This window comes from Aulonocara stuartgranti (genome assembly GCF_965226115.1).
Source record: "Aulonocara stuartgranti genome assembly, chromosome: 4".
NCBI classification, from domain to species: Eukaryota; Metazoa; Chordata; class Actinopteri; order Cichliformes; family Cichlidae; genus Aulonocara; species Aulonocara stuartgranti.
In genome coordinates, this window is record NC_138942.1 from 11,471,979 (window position 1) to 11,490,352 (window position 18,374).

The 18,374-nt window shown below is 40.2% G+C and overlaps 1 protein-coding gene across 2 annotated transcripts in view; it reads right to left on the bottom strand.

Annotated features, from left to right (window-relative positions):
• Window positions 1-18,374, bottom strand: part of col5a3a (collagen, type V, alpha 3a) — a 44,969-nt gene that overhangs the window by 13,650 nt on the left and 12,945 nt on the right. The window contains exons 5-41 of one of the 2 annotated variants that reach the window (XM_082530232.1): window positions 15,853-15,975; window positions 14,026-14,439; window positions 13,452-13,571; window positions 13,227-13,343; window positions 13,075-13,128; window positions 12,947-12,988; window positions 12,685-12,747; window positions 11,237-11,311; window positions 10,986-11,069; window positions 10,787-10,843; window positions 10,349-10,402; window positions 10,148-10,201; window positions 9,970-10,023; window positions 9,341-9,394; window positions 9,041-9,094; window positions 8,469-8,513; window positions 7,174-7,227; window positions 6,937-6,981; window positions 6,360-6,413; window positions 5,827-5,871; window positions 5,406-5,459; window positions 4,355-4,399; window positions 3,955-4,008; window positions 3,450-3,494; window positions 3,258-3,311; window positions 3,041-3,148; window positions 2,549-2,602; window positions 2,154-2,207; window positions 1,977-2,021; window positions 1,709-1,762; window positions 1,363-1,407; window positions 1,200-1,253; window positions 1,038-1,091; window positions 853-906; window positions 629-736; window positions 281-370; window positions 7-60 (exon numbers count right to left, since the gene is read on the bottom strand). In XM_082530232.1, coding sequence (XP_082386358.1) covers window positions 7-60; window positions 281-370; window positions 629-736; window positions 853-906; window positions 1,038-1,091; window positions 1,200-1,253; window positions 1,363-1,407; window positions 1,709-1,762; window positions 1,977-2,021; window positions 2,154-2,207; window positions 2,549-2,602; window positions 3,041-3,148; window positions 3,258-3,311; window positions 3,450-3,494; window positions 3,955-4,008; window positions 4,355-4,399; window positions 5,406-5,459; window positions 5,827-5,871; window positions 6,360-6,413; window positions 6,937-6,981; window positions 7,174-7,227; window positions 8,469-8,513; window positions 9,041-9,094; window positions 9,341-9,394; window positions 9,970-10,023; window positions 10,148-10,201; window positions 10,349-10,402; window positions 10,787-10,843; window positions 10,986-11,069; window positions 11,237-11,311; window positions 12,685-12,747; window positions 12,947-12,988; window positions 13,075-13,128; window positions 13,227-13,343; window positions 13,452-13,571; window positions 14,026-14,439; window positions 15,853-15,975 — 2,688 coding nt within the window. The remainder of the gene's footprint in view (window positions 1-6; window positions 61-280; window positions 371-628; window positions 737-852; window positions 907-1,037; window positions 1,092-1,199; window positions 1,254-1,362; window positions 1,408-1,708; window positions 1,763-1,976; window positions 2,022-2,153; window positions 2,208-2,548; window positions 2,603-3,040; window positions 3,149-3,257; window positions 3,312-3,449; window positions 3,495-3,954; window positions 4,009-4,354; window positions 4,400-5,405; window positions 5,460-5,826; window positions 5,872-6,359; window positions 6,414-6,936; window positions 6,982-7,173; window positions 7,228-8,468; window positions 8,514-9,040; window positions 9,095-9,340; window positions 9,395-9,969; window positions 10,024-10,147; window positions 10,202-10,348; window positions 10,403-10,786; window positions 10,844-10,985; window positions 11,070-11,236; window positions 11,312-12,684; window positions 12,748-12,946; window positions 12,989-13,074; window positions 13,129-13,226; window positions 13,344-13,451; window positions 13,572-14,025; window positions 14,440-15,852; window positions 15,976-18,374) is intronic. The other variant, XM_082530233.1, reaches the window with a different exon arrangement.

Genomic DNA, 18,374 nt, shown 5'->3' on the forward strand with positions numbered 1-18,374 from the left:
ACGTACAATAGGTCCAGCGACACCTGGTAGGCCTTCTCCCCCCTTCAAACCTGCAGGACCCTGGAGACACAGAAACAAACAGCCTTCACAATCCTGGGACAACAAATCTTTTTACACCTTTAATTTGCAAAATTCTTAACTTGGGATCTAAAGGCAATCACATGAATTAGAGTACCTATAGTAAATGTAAGTACTCTAATTAAGTGCAAAAACCTGACTCATCAATTGCTGTTAGCAGTCAGCACAGTATAGATATTAGGTATATGAAAATTTTTGTTACTGTTTGGCCAGGCGTCCCTCTGCTCCCTCTGAAGCCTTTAAGCCCAACAGGGCCACTCTTCCCAGGGGCACCTAATGGACCTGGGTCTCCCTAGAAAGAGCAAATAATTGGCCTTCATATACCAACCAGACAGTCACACCAAGGAAGAACATTTATCACTTATAGGCCATCATACACTCGAAACTGTCTGGTTTCATGTGTTGTTTATTAGAAAATTAGAGGACAGGATGAGATCCAAGAGATATTCTGGCAGTGCTGAGAGAGTCTTTGGGCTTTATCTAATATAACAGTGATAAGGCAATACTGGTAGGTGATTATGAGCCAAACATCATGATGAAAAGTACTCACCTTGGCACCCTCTTTTCCGGCAGTTCCTGGTAAACCATGCTCACCTGGTGGCCCTGGTGCACCTGGATGACCTCTATCTCCTGTTGGTCCTGTCTCACCAGATTTGCCCTAAAAGCAACCATAGCATACAGCACATAGCAGATGGTAGGTAGTTATTGTAGATGTCATTTGTGAAAAACAACCAGTTTATTAAAAATTGAATTAAAAATTGTTGATTTTCTTACCTGTGGTCCAACCACACCCGGGGGGCCTGGGGGCCCATTCTTTCCTTGGAAGCCCTACAGAAAAAGAAGTGCTAGTTGTGACCCTCTGTCACAATTGAGGGGAGCTGATCCTTTTATATGATGATTGATTATCAAAAGGCATTGTGTTTTTATCAATTGTTTACAGTAGATCAAAAGTGACTCACTGGTTCTCCCCTCTGACCTGGATGGCCTGGTATTCCATCCTTTCCAGGTGGACCCTGCAAAAGAAGAATTTTCTGATATGACTATAATAAACAAATCATCAAAGGTCAATATAAATATTGGGTAAAGTAAACCAAAGGACAAACACATTGTAGCCCACTCACATTAGGCCCTTTAGGTCCTGGTTCACCGTGTCTTCCCTGTGGTCCTCGAGGACCCTAACAGATAAGGCAGGTTATCAAAACATAGCTATGATGCCAAGATTTCACACACAAAAAAAAGGTGCTAAATGTATCATATTTATTATGAAGTAGTTAAAAACATTACCTGTTCTCCAGGGGACCCTGGAGGACCATCTTGTCCAGCAGCACCCTAACAAATTAAAAAGGCAAAAGGCAAATGAATGTATAGCTAGACTCAAACTCAACTCAAACATTTTTAGTTTTCGGACTGCCAACAAATTTTTAGCTTTCCCAAATTGCTCTTTGAGGGTGAGAGTATAAATTGAAGTATCCCCTTCTAGACAGTAGCATGCCAGATGGCCTGCCATCAAGAATTGCAAAGCAACAACCAGTTTGCACTTTGTCAAAGCATTAATCCATACTTTATGAGTTAGCCAGGTGTGTGTAAATGTGTGCATGGACATAATCTCTGTTTATGACACTACATGTACCTTTTCTCCAGGCTTTCCAGTTGGTCCCTTTCCTCCTCTTCCCCCGTGGGCTCCCTATTGGAAAACAAACAGCAGGCTTATTAGCACATTGATGAATTATCAGGAGGTGGAACACAAATATGTTGTAATATGACAACATTGTAGTGATGTAACCGTGTGAGTCACAAGTTATCACATTGATATACCATATATAATTAGACTGAGTATACTTGGGTTTCTATATTAAAATAAAATGGTGTGTAGGCAGGGCACCTAAAGCTGTACTCACAGTAGGACCTCTTTGCCCACCGGTGCCTTGCTGACCAGCTGGGCCCTGCATTGTAAAGGGTAACAAGTATTCATCAGTCAGTTACTTCAAATACATATCCCCTACATAATAAATGTAAATGCAAATCGTGTGAAAGTCAGAATGTAATGTGTATTAAAATGTTCATATAGCTCTCACCCTTCGTCCTTTCTCTCCTGGGACCCCGGCCACACCAGGGAAGCCAAGTGATCCCTGGAGACACAAGTAGAGGTTAATCAGCCTCAGCCCTCCATTTATCAGACATCACCCCTAATGTCTCATTAACTTATAATTAACTACTGTATCAAATTAAAGCAAATCTAATCCATGAGCTCAACACAGCCTTAAACACACCATTCATCAACATGTAATGAACTGATGTCACTAATGAACTATAAATAAAATAGCCTTTTTTAATATGCTATTCATCATCCTTTATTTTTAATCAGACAGGAAACAGTCCAGCCAGTGACACACATCTTTCTTCTTAAAGCTCTGATAAAGGACCAGGGGATACATTAACTGATCATAATAGCCCATCAACACTAAATCACCTTAGGGCCTTGTCTTCCTGGGTATCCTGGCAAACCGGGCACTCCAAGGTTACCCTGGAGAGAGAAAAGACAAAAAATTGAGAAGGAAGAAATAAGGCAAGTATTAAATAGAAAAACCCATAACCAGTCAAGATATTTATAATGTACTACACATTATTATTGTGCCAAACCAGCAAGCAATGTCTATATTACTGCATAAAGTGATGACATAAAGATTAATAGCTAATACATGCACACCGGTGCAGTGGCAATTTCGCCTCAGGACTGGGGTATAATGCGTCGTAATAAATGTAAGGCCATTCAAATCCATATGTTCAGTATTTTTGTGAAATTTTAAACTGTGATTTTATAGGAAAGGTTTGTCATTAAATAACTGAAAACTAAGCAAAACTAATACATAACTTCGCTGCTCAGTTAGATACAAGTTTTCTTCTTTGGCAGTCTATCTTGAAGAAAAATGTTTGTTTGTTGTTTTTTTTTTAATAGCTCCACCTTCTCGCCAGATATCCCTGAAGCACCAGTATCTCCTATGGGTCCAGCTTGACCCTTTGATCCCTCTGGTCCATCTTCTCCACGAGGACCTGTAACTCCATTATCACCCTGAAGTCATGAATGAGAGCAGAAAGCAAGTAAGAAAAATGTATCTTAGTCAAAAGACAATAACTAAGAGAAAACAACATAGAGGCTTGTTATTAGATGTCACTCTCACCATGTCTCCCTTGACACCCATGTCACCCTTGAACCCAGGGAAGCCATCTTCTCCCTGTCATTCATTGTGAAGTGGTAATAACTGGACTTTAAACACCATCATAACGATAAAATTTGTCAAGTGTCCTTGTAGTTGCAATCCATTGTTTGGGCATCAGCAGAAAAAGAGAAGTTCACAATCTATGTCACTCACTTTCTCTCCTTTGCTCCCCTTTAGACCTCGAACTCCATCTGCTCCCTTTGAAAAACAAAAACATCCAGTTTAAGAAAACTAAGAAACCAACATTCAAGAAAAAAACTCTGGACTTTATATATTATGCAACTCACCTGTATTATCACAAATGAATCAACTTAAAATAAAACAACTGTAAATCTCTATTGATTTTCTCTTTACATAAAATTGATCCATTTTCCAGCAGTTATTGGCATTACATTCATTTCATGGTAAAAAATCCAACAAGGGCTTCCCCTGGAGGATTTAAGAAACCCAAACCCAAGCAGAAAGCCTTTCTATGACAACTTCATATTTTATTCCACTCTTTCAAAAGCATAGTCAGTCAAAATGGACTACTTTACTACTGTATGTAACATTTGTTCTATCCATCAAATGCTTCTCATTTGTCTATTGGCAGTCCCCTTGAGAACTGAGGTGCTCTCCCTCCATGTGTCACCATGTAGCTTGTCCATCATTGTCTCACCTTTACTCCCCGAATCCCTGGGTAACCAACTGGTCCCTGAGCCCCTGGTAAACCCTACATGAAAATATAACATTATTATAGTACTCTTTTTAAAATAAGAAGTAGCCAGCAAAGAGGCAATTCTCTTATTAGATATGGATAAACAATGCACTCAGTGACTTTTTCTCTTGTCAGACAAAAAGGAAACAAGACAAGCGGATGAATCTGAGTGCATGCTGCTTACACTAATGGACTTAGGCTTTTTTATAATAAAGATGGCATTGTAGGGACACAATGATCATAATGATAAGCCTTAATGTTAATACACAGATGTAGATTTGGAAAAAAAAATATGACATTGGCATTTTGATATCTTGATCCATTACTGCAATAGACAAGCTTCAGACATGCAGATACCCACTTGGATGCCTTTTTCTCCTGGGGGGCCCTCTCTTCCTGGGTGACCCTAAGCAGGAACAAAAGTACCCGTTTGACTTATCAGTAAAATACATGATTATTATATCACCTCAACATAGGAATTTCTGTTTGAAAAGTGAAAAGCAGGAAGCTGCATCAGGGCTGAGAGTGAAGCACCATTATATCTCACCAAGTTTTGCAAAAAAGTAATACAAGAACCATTATGTATAAAAATGTGTTTGACTTCCGTCTAAAATTAATCCTTGTAAATGAGAAAAGCTTCACTGTAAAATGACTATTATTCAAAATGCCTTGCCTTGGATCCTTGGATCCATTTCAGAAAATGCCTCCTATGTCCCCCTACCGGCAAACCACAGAAAGTGTAGGTTAGCCAATTTAATCCTTGCCTACTTTTCTGCATTGTGTGTGTGTGTGTGTGTCTACATACAAACAGCTGTATGCATACACAGTTTGCTTAATTTGCAAGGCAAGTTTATTTATATTGCACAATTCAACAACAAGGTGATTCAAAGTGCTTTACAGAGAAATTAAAAAATAAAAACATATAAAAAGGATGATTTAAAATGGAAAAAAAGGAAGTTTTAGAATTTAAACTTAAAAATGAAACAGATGCAGTGGGTAAACAACTCTCTGTTTCATAAGCTAGTATCTTTGTCTAGATACTATTAAAAATTAATAAATAGGCTTATTTATTAAAATCTGTACATAAATCAGAATCAGAATCAGAATCAGAATACTTTATTGATCCCTGGGGGAAATTATTTTTTGTTACAGTGCTCCATTTTAAACCAACATTAAGACAAGACAGACAATACGCTAACTAAGAATAGTACAATATATACATATATATACATACATACATACATAAGTCACTTATAAATAAATATTTGGAAAAGAAAAGAAACATGTGTAGTTGTAAAAATGCTATGTTTAAACTGATTGCAGTACATCAGCTGATGGTGACTGGTGCATCAGTAGAAAACTCTGATACTGAATATAAGTTGTGCACAGACACAGGTTTGCGTGTTACTTACGGGAGGTCCGTCAATGCCTGGCAGTCCCTGCATGCCTTGTTTCCCCTGGGGACCCTGTATGGGACATAAAGAGGTATTAATACTAGAGTCAAGCTTCAGATGCATAAAACCTCAACTCATCACTGAGTGAACAAAATTTCCACTTTGCTGCTACATATTGTATTTGTGACCAAGTCTTTATTATTTCTTTTATCAGTCTGGCTTTATGATGTGCAGCACCCAAGACTGTCCCAGGTGTCTGTTATGCCTGTGTGTGTTTCTTGTGTATTGATTTCTTGTCTAGCTCCACATTGCCTGAATGGGAGCCAGAAGTGGCTTGGTCATACTCCCCTGTTCAGCCTGTCTCCTTTGAGTGTGTGATGACAGGGTTCATAAGGGCACAGCTTTAATTTTAAAATTAAGTGAGAGACATGCTCCCTACCTTCTCTCCTGGCAATCCAATGGGACCCTGAGGACCAGGCAAGCCCTACACCAAAACAAAGCATCAATCAAGTTAAGTGTTGCGTTTAGCAGACGGCTGGGAGCCTAGATTTGCATGACTCTGTGTGTTTTAATATGGTGCATTTATGTAAGAGCCGTGAATAATAATAGGATCTATCTGAAAATATGACAAACACTTCTTTACATGACTGTAATGTCATTGACAGCATTTTAAAATGACACTTTGTTGCTGTCGGGTACAAAATGTTGTTTCTACTGAAACAGTCCTTTCGTTAACTAACAAAACAGCCTCTTATATTGAATCCTTTATTGAGTCATGCAAATGTATAATTAATTTTTATATGCCCAAAAGGCCAAAGATACTTTTTAAACCTAGAGAAGAGCAAGTAAACCGTGAGATGGAGTAACAATGCAAAGAAACAAGTCTTCATGCACAGAAAATGCATTCTCGATGCCAACTGTGTAATACTGAGGCGATTAACTCTCAAAGTAACTTTTCTGATGATGAAATACCTGCACTCCAGGATTCCCCTGTTGACCTGGGGGCCCCATCTCTCCAATTGGACCCTAAGAACAAGAAACCCTGGTGATCATACAGTCTGTCCTCACATGATCTTGGTCCAATGGTTGTATGCTGACATCACATGGGGCGATCGTGGCTCAAGAGTTGGGAGTTCGCCTTGTAATCGGAAGGTTGCTGGTTCGAGCCCCGGCTTGGACAGTCTCGGTCGTTGTGTCCTTGGGCAAGACACTTCACCCGTTGCCTACTGGTGGTGGTCAGAGGGCCCGGTGGCGCCAGTGTCCGGCAGCCTCGCCTCTGTCAGTGCGCCCCAGGGTGGCTGTGGCTACATTGTAGCTTGCCATCACCAGTGTGTGAATGTGTGTGTGAATGGGTGGATGACAGGTTGTGTAAAGCGCTTTGGTGTCCTTAGGGACTAGAAAAGCGCTATACAAATACAGGCCATTTACCATCACATGACTGGTTAATATTTCCATTAGCAGTTAAACCTAAGTTGCTATGATTTTTCTAGTGTAAATAAAGCCAGTAATCATTGGTACATAATAGTAGGTTTGAGAAGATGTGACTGACCGGGTTGCCCTTTGACCCTGGTACTCCATCAGTTCCTTGAATTCCCTGACAAAAAATGCATGTCAATAAATGTTAGAAAACAGCAAATTTAATGTCAAAGTTTGATCAAAATATGGAGATAGTTCGACAGTTTTCTTGTCCATCTTGCATATCGATGATTCATGCAATAGAGAGGCCTTTATAGAGTTGAAGCAGCTGAATAGCTTTGATCCTGTAATTCAGTCGATGTTGACTTACCGGTTGCCCAGGTGGGCCAGGTGGCCCCCTTGGCCCAACAAGACCTCGAGGACCCTGGAGACAAAACACAGCAAATAGTCAGCAGCTAGCCTGCATTCATGATGAGACTGAATGAGAGTGGAATACTAAATCATGAATAAAAACTAAGGAGAGGGAGAAAAACAAGGAGAGACATAATACACTTTGGTGTGTGTGTGTGCATGCATCTGCTTTGTATGTGCTAGCCACGGAGACTGTGCTAGCCTGTTAGCATGAGTGTGTTTGTGTGCTCTGTTTTTGTCAGCCTTCCTCTTTGTAGGCTGGCCAAGCCACCTGTTCCAAAGCCACATCTGTGATCTCCTGGGAAGTGATTGATATGGAAATATAATCATTCGGGCCAGGATTTTATCTCTTCTCTCTCCTACTCTCTCTTTCCACTTTCCTCACTCCATCTCTCTTATCTCATTCACCACCAAACAAATTTCTGTCTTGTGTTTGTCTCTTACTGTGTCACTTTTTCTATCTTCCTCGCTCTCATCAACAGTTAAATCCTCTCCTCTCCTACGACTTTGTAGTTGAGCACAGTTTTCCCAACATGTCTTACTGCGCTCCGTTTCTTCCTGCACTCAGTGATCCATTTGGAGGGACAGAACCCTGCTGAGCCCTAACCTCATCTACGGGGAGAAAGACAGTGTGACTCATAACCAATTAACCAATGTTCACTGCAGATGCACAAAAACGACAGCCTCTTCAGTGGTGCTGTTAAAATCTTTCAGGGATCCTATAGTAATCTCTAGGTATAATCTCTATGACAGAACTAGAATGCTATACCTTTGTATTTGAGATGCCTTTTTTCAGTGACCTTTTCATTTATAATGCAAAGGTGAACCCTGTGACAGTGTTACTTTAATAAGGTGTAACTGTCCTAGTGTTTTTAACTAGGCGCTGTGTATTGCAAAATATTGTTCAGTGTTTCTGTACATGAGAAATACAAGCAGCACAGTTTATACTTGTGTAAGTTCTGCTGTATGCTTTGGGCAGAAACTTCAGTCAGCTGCTAAATAAAGTAATCACCGGCAATCCCCTCTGGGTTTGCTGGAGAAATCGGTTTCTGTTTTACTAGTTTTTTATTTTATTTCTGTATTAAAGAGCGTTTAAAGCACAGACTAATGCATAGATTAATGCATCCTTTGAATCAAGAATTTATCCCGTCGAGGAACGCTACAAAATAAATATTTTCATTAGAGACATGCTGTGATGTGTAACTACATATATAAACAATATCACATTTAATTTTTCTGTATGTGGATACTCACAGGTTCGCCTGGTTGCCCTCGTGGCCCAACAGGTCCATTAGATCCCTAAAATAAAAGGAAGGACACACATTCGACACAGATTTTGTGTGCCTTTCTTACTCAACCTTAGGCAGGGATACATTTATATCCCCAGAGACATAATCTGTGGAAATAGCTCATTAAAGAAATTCACTGCCTGACAGATAAGGCTCAACTATCTTTGAGCAAAGACTAATAGACCGCCCTCTCAAACCTTACCCGCCAGCTTGCATAAATTGATACTATCCTGACAGAGCTTCTATCTTTCATATTTTCAATTCTATTGCAGGGTTGTATTAGCTAGCTTTTTAATGTATTTTGCAAATGTAGTTACCAAATGAACTCAGGCTAGCCAAGCGGAAATAAAAAAAGCAGGAAGTTATAATATAGACCTTTCATCTACTGTGAAGTCTGCTTCGACATGTCGTGGTTAACTGAATAAATGGTTTTATTTAATGCTCTGTGAAGACCTTCCCTTTAACTTTCCATAACAGAAAAATTAGAAAAACTATTTTCAGCGTGAAATTAAATTTTGAGAGGCATTGCACACTTACCCTCTCTCCTGGTTCCCCGACAGGCCCCTGAGGACCAGGCTTTCCTCTGTCCCCCTACAAGAAAAAAGCATTAGCAACAAGCCTCAAGATGTTTAGGTATGTTCTGTTTATAGCGAATGCTTTTTTTTAGTGCACCCTGTCATCACAGAAGTCACAACAACCATTACGGTCACATAATGGAAATAAACATCTGCTATACGATGTGTAAGGTATTCATGCATGCTATGTTATCATGTTGGTGTCTGAATGACTAAGTGCTTGAAGTACAGTGACTGTATCAAGTAGCCAAACGTAACTCACTCTGTGCCCCTTGTTTCCTGGGAGACCTGGGAGGCCGTCAAAACCCCTGTCGCCCTGCAAAGTAATAGAGAACCAAGTGCATTAAACCCTGAAACACACACATATGGTAATGTGTAAACATTAGCAGAATTGTAGTGAAAGTCTCCCCTGGCAGAGCCTCCCATCTGCTCAGACTGTGCATCGGGAAGAGAAAGTGTGAAGATTAGCTGTAGGTCTGCTAAAATGCTGCTTTGACTGATAAAGACTCTGCTGTTCTGTCAGACACATCAGGGAAGACTGAGTTATTTACTAAGCGCTTCCTGCAGCTCTTATATATTGAGTTGCCTTGTTGTCAGTAATGTATAATAAGCTGGGGGACACTCGACACCTAAAGGCTTACTCTTGCAAGTGGAGATAGTTTGTTATTGTTTAAGACCTCGCCACCTAAACATGTGTGTTACTGTGTTCATGGAAACAGGACAATGAATTCAAGTAAAGTTAACAGGAACAACAATAATATCGTCCTACAAATTACAATGCAGCATTCACACAAACACACAATCTAAATGAGATTGTAGAAGAGCCAAATGTGTGTGTACTGGGTGTAGCTCATTTGAAGGGCAGTTCAGTATTATTACAAAAAAACTCACCTTTGTGCCAGTTTCACCTGGAGCGCCACGACCACCGTCCGCTCCAGCACGGCCCTATGAGATACAACATCCAGATCTGATTCACCGTAGGCCACTCTACGCTACAATATACTTTTTACACAAGCTGTAGACATAAATGTTTTCAGCACTTAAATGTCCAATATTTAAGATATCTCACCCTCTTGCCTGGCCTCCCATTAATTCCAGGGGAGCCTGGCAACCCGCGTGGTCCCTTCATGACAAATGAAGAGAGCAAGACAAATAGGAAAAGGTGTTAAAAGGAAGGCAAGAGGACAAATGGAAATCAATACCATGACAAAAAAGATAAAGAGGCTATAATCCAAGGTAGGCGTGAGGTAAAAATTATGTCTAGTCTTACAGCAGAGCCACTTTCTCCACGTTCTCCTTTGAGCCCAGAGGAACCTGGATCACCCTGGGAAATAAAAGGTCATGCATGACATGACAAAGAGGGGAAACTCAACTTTTTCAAATGTATATACATGTATACAAACATACTCCTCAAATATAGACCCAAACCAAAAAATTAAGAATGAACTGAAAATAAATCATCTAAAAATTGTTTCATTTTTCCATCTCTTGGGTTTTTTTTGGTTGTTTTTTGGGGGGGGGGGGTTTGGAAATACAGACAAATTTCTCAATTTAAATATACCGAGCAAGCGTAATGATGAGGTTAGGGTGGGAAAGAGTGACATGAGATTGAGCTTGGTCAGATAGAGTTTAAAGCTGGGGGTAGAGGACGTAGGAGCCCTTGAGATATGATGTAAATTTGATAAAGGTCAGAGAGAGAGATTCATACCAATGGGCCCGGTCGCCCTGTAAGACCAAGCGGGCCTGGAGGCCCCCTGAGTGACATCTGAAAGAAAAACAACATTATGCTTTATGTAAGCTAAAGAATGTACCTACTGACTTGCTACATGCTAAAAAATATTCTGATGGAGAACTAAATCTCAGTATGCAGTAATGTTGTATTGTGAATTTGCTTCTTTGAACTATACCTTGGCCTGTTGCAATATAGCTTGTGCTTGGGCCTGCTGGGGGGACACCACTGGCCCCTTCTGGGAATCACCTCCAAACTGAAACTGGAGGCAATGACAAGCAGAAGTCACTACTCACTGCAGATTTCCCAAGCATAAAGCTAGTTCAGTCACACAGCCCCCCCTTGTGGTCTTACTACTACACCACATGTGGAAAAAGTGTACTCTTTGTGCGTTTGTGTGGGCATGTTTCAGTGTGTTTAAGGTCTTACTGGTAGCATTAACAGTGTTCCTGGAGGGCCTGGAATCCCATCAGCCCCGGAAAGACCAGGCCGTCCTGGGGGACCCTGAAAAGTGAAGACAGGAAAGGGAAGAAAAATAGCTTGGCAGTGAGTGAGTGAGTAAGATTGAGAGAGTAGAGATTGAGAGAATTTTAAGAGGATGGGTTTTGTTTTTAAGATTAGGGGTTAAAATGTCACAAGATCCAGTTGTGACTTAGCTTGTGAAATCAATGCAAGTCAAGAAGATGTCCTGTGAAATCATGAAAGTTCTATGGTGTGTGCAGCATATCACTGGGAGAAAGTAAGAGAAACACTTGGAAGCTAGACGAAGAGGAAAACAATCCAATCTTTGAAAAATAAATGTTGCTTTGTTTCTACAGCTTGTCTCACAAACGCACACATGCACATCCACACACAAGACTTTATATTCTGTATACACATTGTGTGAGTTGTTTTATATTTTCTGACTACTGAATGAATATTTTAATAAATCAATGATATGTTTCCAAAAGTTGCCTTTAGTCTTGAATTTTTAAACCATTTCCAACAGTAACACATAATTAGAAATATTTACAATTGTGTGATCTCAAGGGTAAATAACTTTCCTTATAACAACACGTTGAGAATAGCCAATAAAATAAGTGTTAATGATTTGCTGAAGTATATGTCGACAAAGTGGACTTGAGTAAGTGTTATATAGTGCGTTAAAGATATTGTCCGTGAAAGTCTATGTCAAAGCATGGCAAAACGCTGGAGCATAAACATCAGTAGAGTATCACCATAATGCTTTTCACATCTTCATTTGTAATACTTAGAATAAAAGTTAAGCTATCCAAAAGCATTATATGTGATAAGTAAAGATCTGTGAAGAAGAAGGGTTGTTGCATTTACATTAGGCTACTAAAATAATCCAGTAAATATTCTATCTCTATAAAAGTGTCAAATTGTCCTGTGATAGGAATAAATGTAATACTAAATAACTGTTCAGATGCAGTTCCTCAAAAGATCAAGCCAAGGTGAACACTAAGGTGGAGGAATGTTGTTAGTGCTGCTTGTCAGTTTGCCTTTGTTTCATTAAGATTCAGGTGCGACTCTATCTCTAAAACTGCAAGATAATTTTCCTTTGTGGTTGCAGTAGCATTTATTCATCCACTCAATTTGTTTTTTTTCTGCTACTAGGAAATGACAGAGCATCTGCTGGTGTCTCTGTATGTAATTTGGCATATTTTCTATGATGAATCATAGACAACAACATTTGTGAGCCAAAATGAATCCCAGGTTCATTTCAGCAAGCCAGGACATCTTGATACTGCGGATGTGTTTCACATTAAGGTCACAGTTAAATTCAGAGTTGAGTCTCACAGGTGATGGAAAAGACTGAGGTCAAACTAATTCACTCTACATTTAATGAGTGAACCCAAGTCCTAAACCTCACTCACCAAGTCACCGGGATCTCCCCTGGGTCCTGGAGGTCCTACTGGACCAGCTGGTCCAGGAGACCCCTGTGGAAGATACATTTAGTCCATATTTGCTTACATAAACGCAATAATCGTTTAATCGATAATCGGCTATACATATCAATTCTACATACTAACTACTGTTCAAAAACTTAAGGTGCAAGTGTTAGGCATAACAATGTCTAACACTGAAAATCTCAGCATTTTGCACCTCATCTGAAAAGTTCAGGTGGAATTTGTTTACCTCTGGCCCTGGTAGCCCTGGGGGTCCTTTCACTATTGTACCCTAGAAAAACATGGAGAGTATCAAGTTATTTTCCATACTCATAGCCAAACTACTAGCCTATTCATTAAAAGTCTGTAACAGTTCACCGGTTCATGAATAGCTGGCTCTCCCTTCTGGCCTTTCTCTGCTCTGAGGTTACCCTGAGGAGGGGTAAAAGATGAAAAGATGCGGACTGTCAGAAATCACTTAACACAGGCATGACCACTCACTTGATGTATGAGGTCACTGTGAGATTTACCTCTCCATCCCATGTCTGAGCCCTTTCCTGCTTTGCAAAGTCAAAGCCATCCTCGTACATTTCATACTCCTCATACTCTAACTCTGTATCATTCTTGAAATCCTCATATTCAAGAATCTGTTAAGGAATAACAAACTATTAGCGACTGGTGTAGTGAAAGCCAAATAACCTCACAGTGTTTCTATGCTGTGCAGAAGACATTTCTTGCGTTTGCGTTTAACCTACCTCATATTCAGTAACATTTGGGCCGACTGTTACTGTAGAAACTGAGAGATTATGATAAAGGTCTTCTAAAAGGTCATCTTCATACTCTTCCACCACTGGTTCCCTTACAGGTGTGTCCTCCTGCAGGCGAGCACACAGACTTAAGTGAGTCAGAGCAGAGATTAACCAGGCGGCACTGGGCATGTCTCTGTGCCATGCACTGCCTAATAAAAACACTGCATTGTACCACATGGATGTTAGCAAAACAGGTGGATTACATGGGAGTACACTGGTTAACCAAGATAAAAGCTTACAGGTGTGCAGTTAATTACAGTGTTTACAGTGTTATTAATTGACAGACTACATCAGAGTCATGTGACAGCATGAGAGAGGCTGCTGCAGCAGCAGAAGCAGTGTGAGTGTGACAAATTAGTTTATGTGCAAATTATAAACAGACAAATACATAGTGGTGGTAAGTGATTGCGGAGGTGAGAGGAGGAAGAGGTGCTCTCTAAATATTAGGGGAGTGATTGGTTAGAGCTGCAAATAGTGGGAGGGATTGGAACGGACAGCATCTACAGGCAAATTTGTCTACCTCCTCGGTAACCTTTGACACAGGCAATGTCCTAGGTATGAAAGTAGAGGCTTCAGTTGTGAAGTCAGGTTCATGTGTTGGTATCTCCGTGAAGGTCTTGTAGAAAACATCAGTTGGAATGGTAGTTTCTAGGGTACTCTTAATTTCTGGCAACTTAGTTGCCTGAAAAGTTTCCTGGGTTTGATATGGAGGCAGTGTTGTGGAAACTCTAAGGAAGCCTTCCTCCAGAGCTTCCTCTTCGTGTTTTTTCTTTCTGGATCCCCTCTCTCCCTTGTCCTTCCTTCTACGTTTGCCTTTAGAGTCTTTATCCCTCTTCTTTTTGTCCTTTTTTCCTTTCTTCTCCTTTTTGGGGACCTCCTTTGGTTCAGCTGGCTGGTCACTTTGCATCAAGGCAACAGACCCATATTGGGAGGTCTTTTATGAAAAAGTAGAATGCAAGATGAGGACATAGATGGAGGATGGAGAAAAAAACAAACACTGCTGTAAATGAAAATCATAGAAATAGCCTGCTTCAGGAAAGCCAAGAAATGTAATCAGGTCCCATGACACCCTTACAGATGCCCACTGTAAGTTCCAATGAGCTGATAAAAGCCTGACACAAAATATGAAATGAGAAGGAATACACAAATATAGATTCTAACAAAACACATTTACTTGATATTTACTTGTGTGCTTAGAGGTCACAGTGCCTTTAATGCTACAAATTTGTTAATTATATGCAAAAAGTGTTCTCTACTAAGTGAACAAATGTGAAGGACTGCACCCTCCACAGCAGCCGTAGTCTCTCAGGTTGCCCCTTGGGAAAATTAAGTGCCCACCCCTGCTCCAGACTGACGTCCGTTACATGTCAGTGTTAGGAATGGCCCCTGCCTGAAAATGATGTTGTAGGTAAAGTCTGTAAAAGACATCAGCGACATGAATTAGAGCCACTTTTAAACAAGCTCAGCGTGTAAGGGAGAATGATGGGAAGTAGGTCAGTGAAGTGACAGATGCTGACATATTCTGGACTCAAGAGTTCATTGCTCAGCTGTAGCTCTTTAAAAGCCAGCTGGATGACTATCGAAATGGACACACAGTCCCATTAATGAACCGTTCTTACATGATCATCAGTGGCTTGGCTCAACAAGTTGTGCACTCATAATTTTTTCACCTATGTTCATGTGGCATATGCACAAAAAATAGACAAACACAGAAAACATTGCGTGTGGTTCATGAAACCGACACACACAGCTGCTTCCTTCCTTTCATCTTATCTCTATCTTTCATACAGCACCAAAGACATATACAGTAATTTATGTCTATGACAGATACATCCCTTAAGGAAAGGAAGAGCTATTATATCATATTTGAGTTATGGGCTTCTGGCACTGTCTATTTTGCCAAAAGAGCATCTGACCATAGAACTGCTCCACTGCTGGCTGTATTTAAAAGAAGATACACTTACTTGCCCTATTCTGTGGTAATCGTCCAAGTCTCTTTTTAAAAGCCCTCAGAACCTTTGAAACATGTAGCTGTGTGCTTTTGCTTCTTTAACTGATTGGCTGTGAATTAAGTGTTTGGCAGCCAGAGAGACCTGCCATTAGGGCAAGAAGGAGAATTTCACGATACTGCTTAAGCGTTAATACACAATGTTGGGCTAGTATGAAAAAAAGACAATGACACAATATGTACAGCATTTTAAAATTTCCAGGCCTTCATGTTCAGACAAAAACATAAGCCAGGATTCTACGGTTATTTAAGGTCACCAAAAGCTTGGCTTCACTGTAATGTTTGAAGTGTCAAACATTTTTCCAGTAGGCATCACCTCCTCTCAATGGCAGTACTGACCTCCTGCAGGTTCAGAGCTTGGCTGTGATAGGGCAAAGCTGAGTCACAGTCTGGTATGTAGTTTACACAGTAGTTGGCAGCAGCCTCACTGTCCTCCACAATCAGCAGTTGTTGAATATCTCCCTGAAATAAAAAAAAAAAGTCAAAAATAAAGAAATCATGCAGCTGCTACTGCATGCTGAAAAGACATTTGGGATGGAACAGAAAATAGAAATTAAACACTCCAACTTGACAGATGCTATGAGAACATCTGGCTACATAGCTAAATGTAAAGCAGAGGGTTGTAAAGGAGTGCCACAAACTGTCAGCAACAGTAAAATTGTTACTGACTATTGGACCTCTTTTTGGCCATAACCCCATGAGGGGCCCAAGTGTGTGCACGAAACAGTCAAGCAGCTCTCTACCATCCTGCCCTGTGGGCAATGCCAGAGTGTATATATAGACACACAGAGAGACAGCATGGCTGTACCCTGCAGCACTGAACCCAGAGCCTTTTTTGGCTTTAGCGGCCTTAAACGCAAGACAACTGTAAACTTCTATCAACATCATATTTCACATCAGTCCTTCTTGTACTAAAATTTACAAGGTTAATTAGTTTATAATGCCAATGAATACTCATGATACAGATATTATCAAGAAAAATATCAAAAATAATGTTTAAATAAAATTATATAAAAGTATATTTAAGAAAATGTTATATTTTAACTATTTTTTTGGCTGAGATCACAACATTTTAAAGGATGAATAAATACAAAAATAACAAACACAAGCTTCATAGTAAAAGAATAGGAGCTGCGGGGCTAATTTCTGTGAGACATGGATCAGAGAGTAATTGACAAAAAAACACAGTGCTGCCAGCCCCACAGGACAGTGGCTGATGAGGTTTTGATTGAATTAGTGATACAAATCTATGTAACTGACACGCTATAGCAAACATACTGCCTGGTGAAATGTGTCCAGGGACAGTTGGGCAACCATTTATAATAAATTAAGTTAGATTAAGCATTTGATTTTGTGGTAATTGTAGCCCCATTGTAATCTCTTTAATTAAGATTTAGCTGCCAGAGGTGAAATAAATCTAAACACATCACTTCTCCTTTACCCACCGCCTCATATTTCTTCCAGCACAACTCAAATCAGCAGCGCATGTCTATGCAAAGCCTTGATCATCGTGAACAAAACTGTAATCCTAGGAACTGTTCAAACAGTCATTTATGCTTTAATGTATTAAACATGAAAGGATTTGTTATCCATTTATCCCTTTTTTCTTCCTGTTTTGGCCAAAAGCCCATGTCAAGCAAAGAAAATTATTGCACTCTAAGGTGTGATAGAGAGAGAGAGGGAGAGAGAGTGAGAGCTGCAGGGAGATGGAGAGAGAGCGGGAGAAGGCAAAAAGGAGCTAATCCAATCTAATCCAATCTCAATTCAAGATCAAAGGAAATGCTTCCACAGACAAGTTTTCCTGTTTTTCTTGCCTAGCAGGAGCCCTCTCTTCTTGAAAAACACAGCAAGTGAGTGTTGCACCAAATTGTGTGTACGCTGCCATTATTCATTTAGATTGGGGCAAGGACATCTAAAGAGGCTATGTGAGGGCGTGTTGAAAAAGGAGTACACCTCAGCTGAACCTGCAAATTTCCAGTGACGCCCAATCTTCTTTCATGTTGTCACACATGTCACTGTGGGCACAGGCTCATTAATGTTTAAAAGTCCACTCCACTTCCCCCTGCTGTCTCATATAGGGTGTGTTGTGCCAGATAGCCAATAATCTTCACCAAATCATAAGTAACTAGGCCTTCTCTGTGGAGTTGTCCAGCCTTCGCCTAATCAGATTTCTTGTGTGAGTCATAATCTTGTGTGAGTGAAGGAGCTAGAATATAATAAGCGATCTCACTGCAATAAAACTGCATTTTGACACTAACAGATGCTCACGTCTAACCAAAAACATCTGACTATCATCAGCTATGAGTCATTAGCGAGACAAAATTAACTTTGACTTAAAGAGACTTTGATTAATACTTCTCTAGTTTTTTAATGGTAAATCTATGTATGCATTTCAATAAAGCTAAACTTTAAAGATATGCTTGACAAACTTTGTTTCAACATGCCTTACAAGCAGAGCCAAAAATATTTCTTATTTCCTGTACTAAGCGAGACAGAAAGAATTTCCTAACAAATAAATAGTGGGCTGGATTTTATCTGTGCAGTCAGCATGTTGGAGACATACAAACAGGGCACATAGCAGCCAAAAAGGAGTCCAGTCAGACCTAAAATTTGCTTTCCTATAAAGAGCAGGGTATGAATGCAAAACTTCTGCAGTCATTTGTAAGCAATCTGGAAGCAATAGAGACATTAGTGGCTGACCAAAGTCCCCATGCTCCCACGCTGAGCTCCCACGGTGGGAAAACTGGGCTGGAACACTGACCTCTTCCCCAGAACCAGGGTCTGGGAACAGAGGGCCAAAGGTCAGCCTACTTAATTTTTTTTCCCCTGTGGCACCAGCCTCACCCAAGGTGTACAACTTT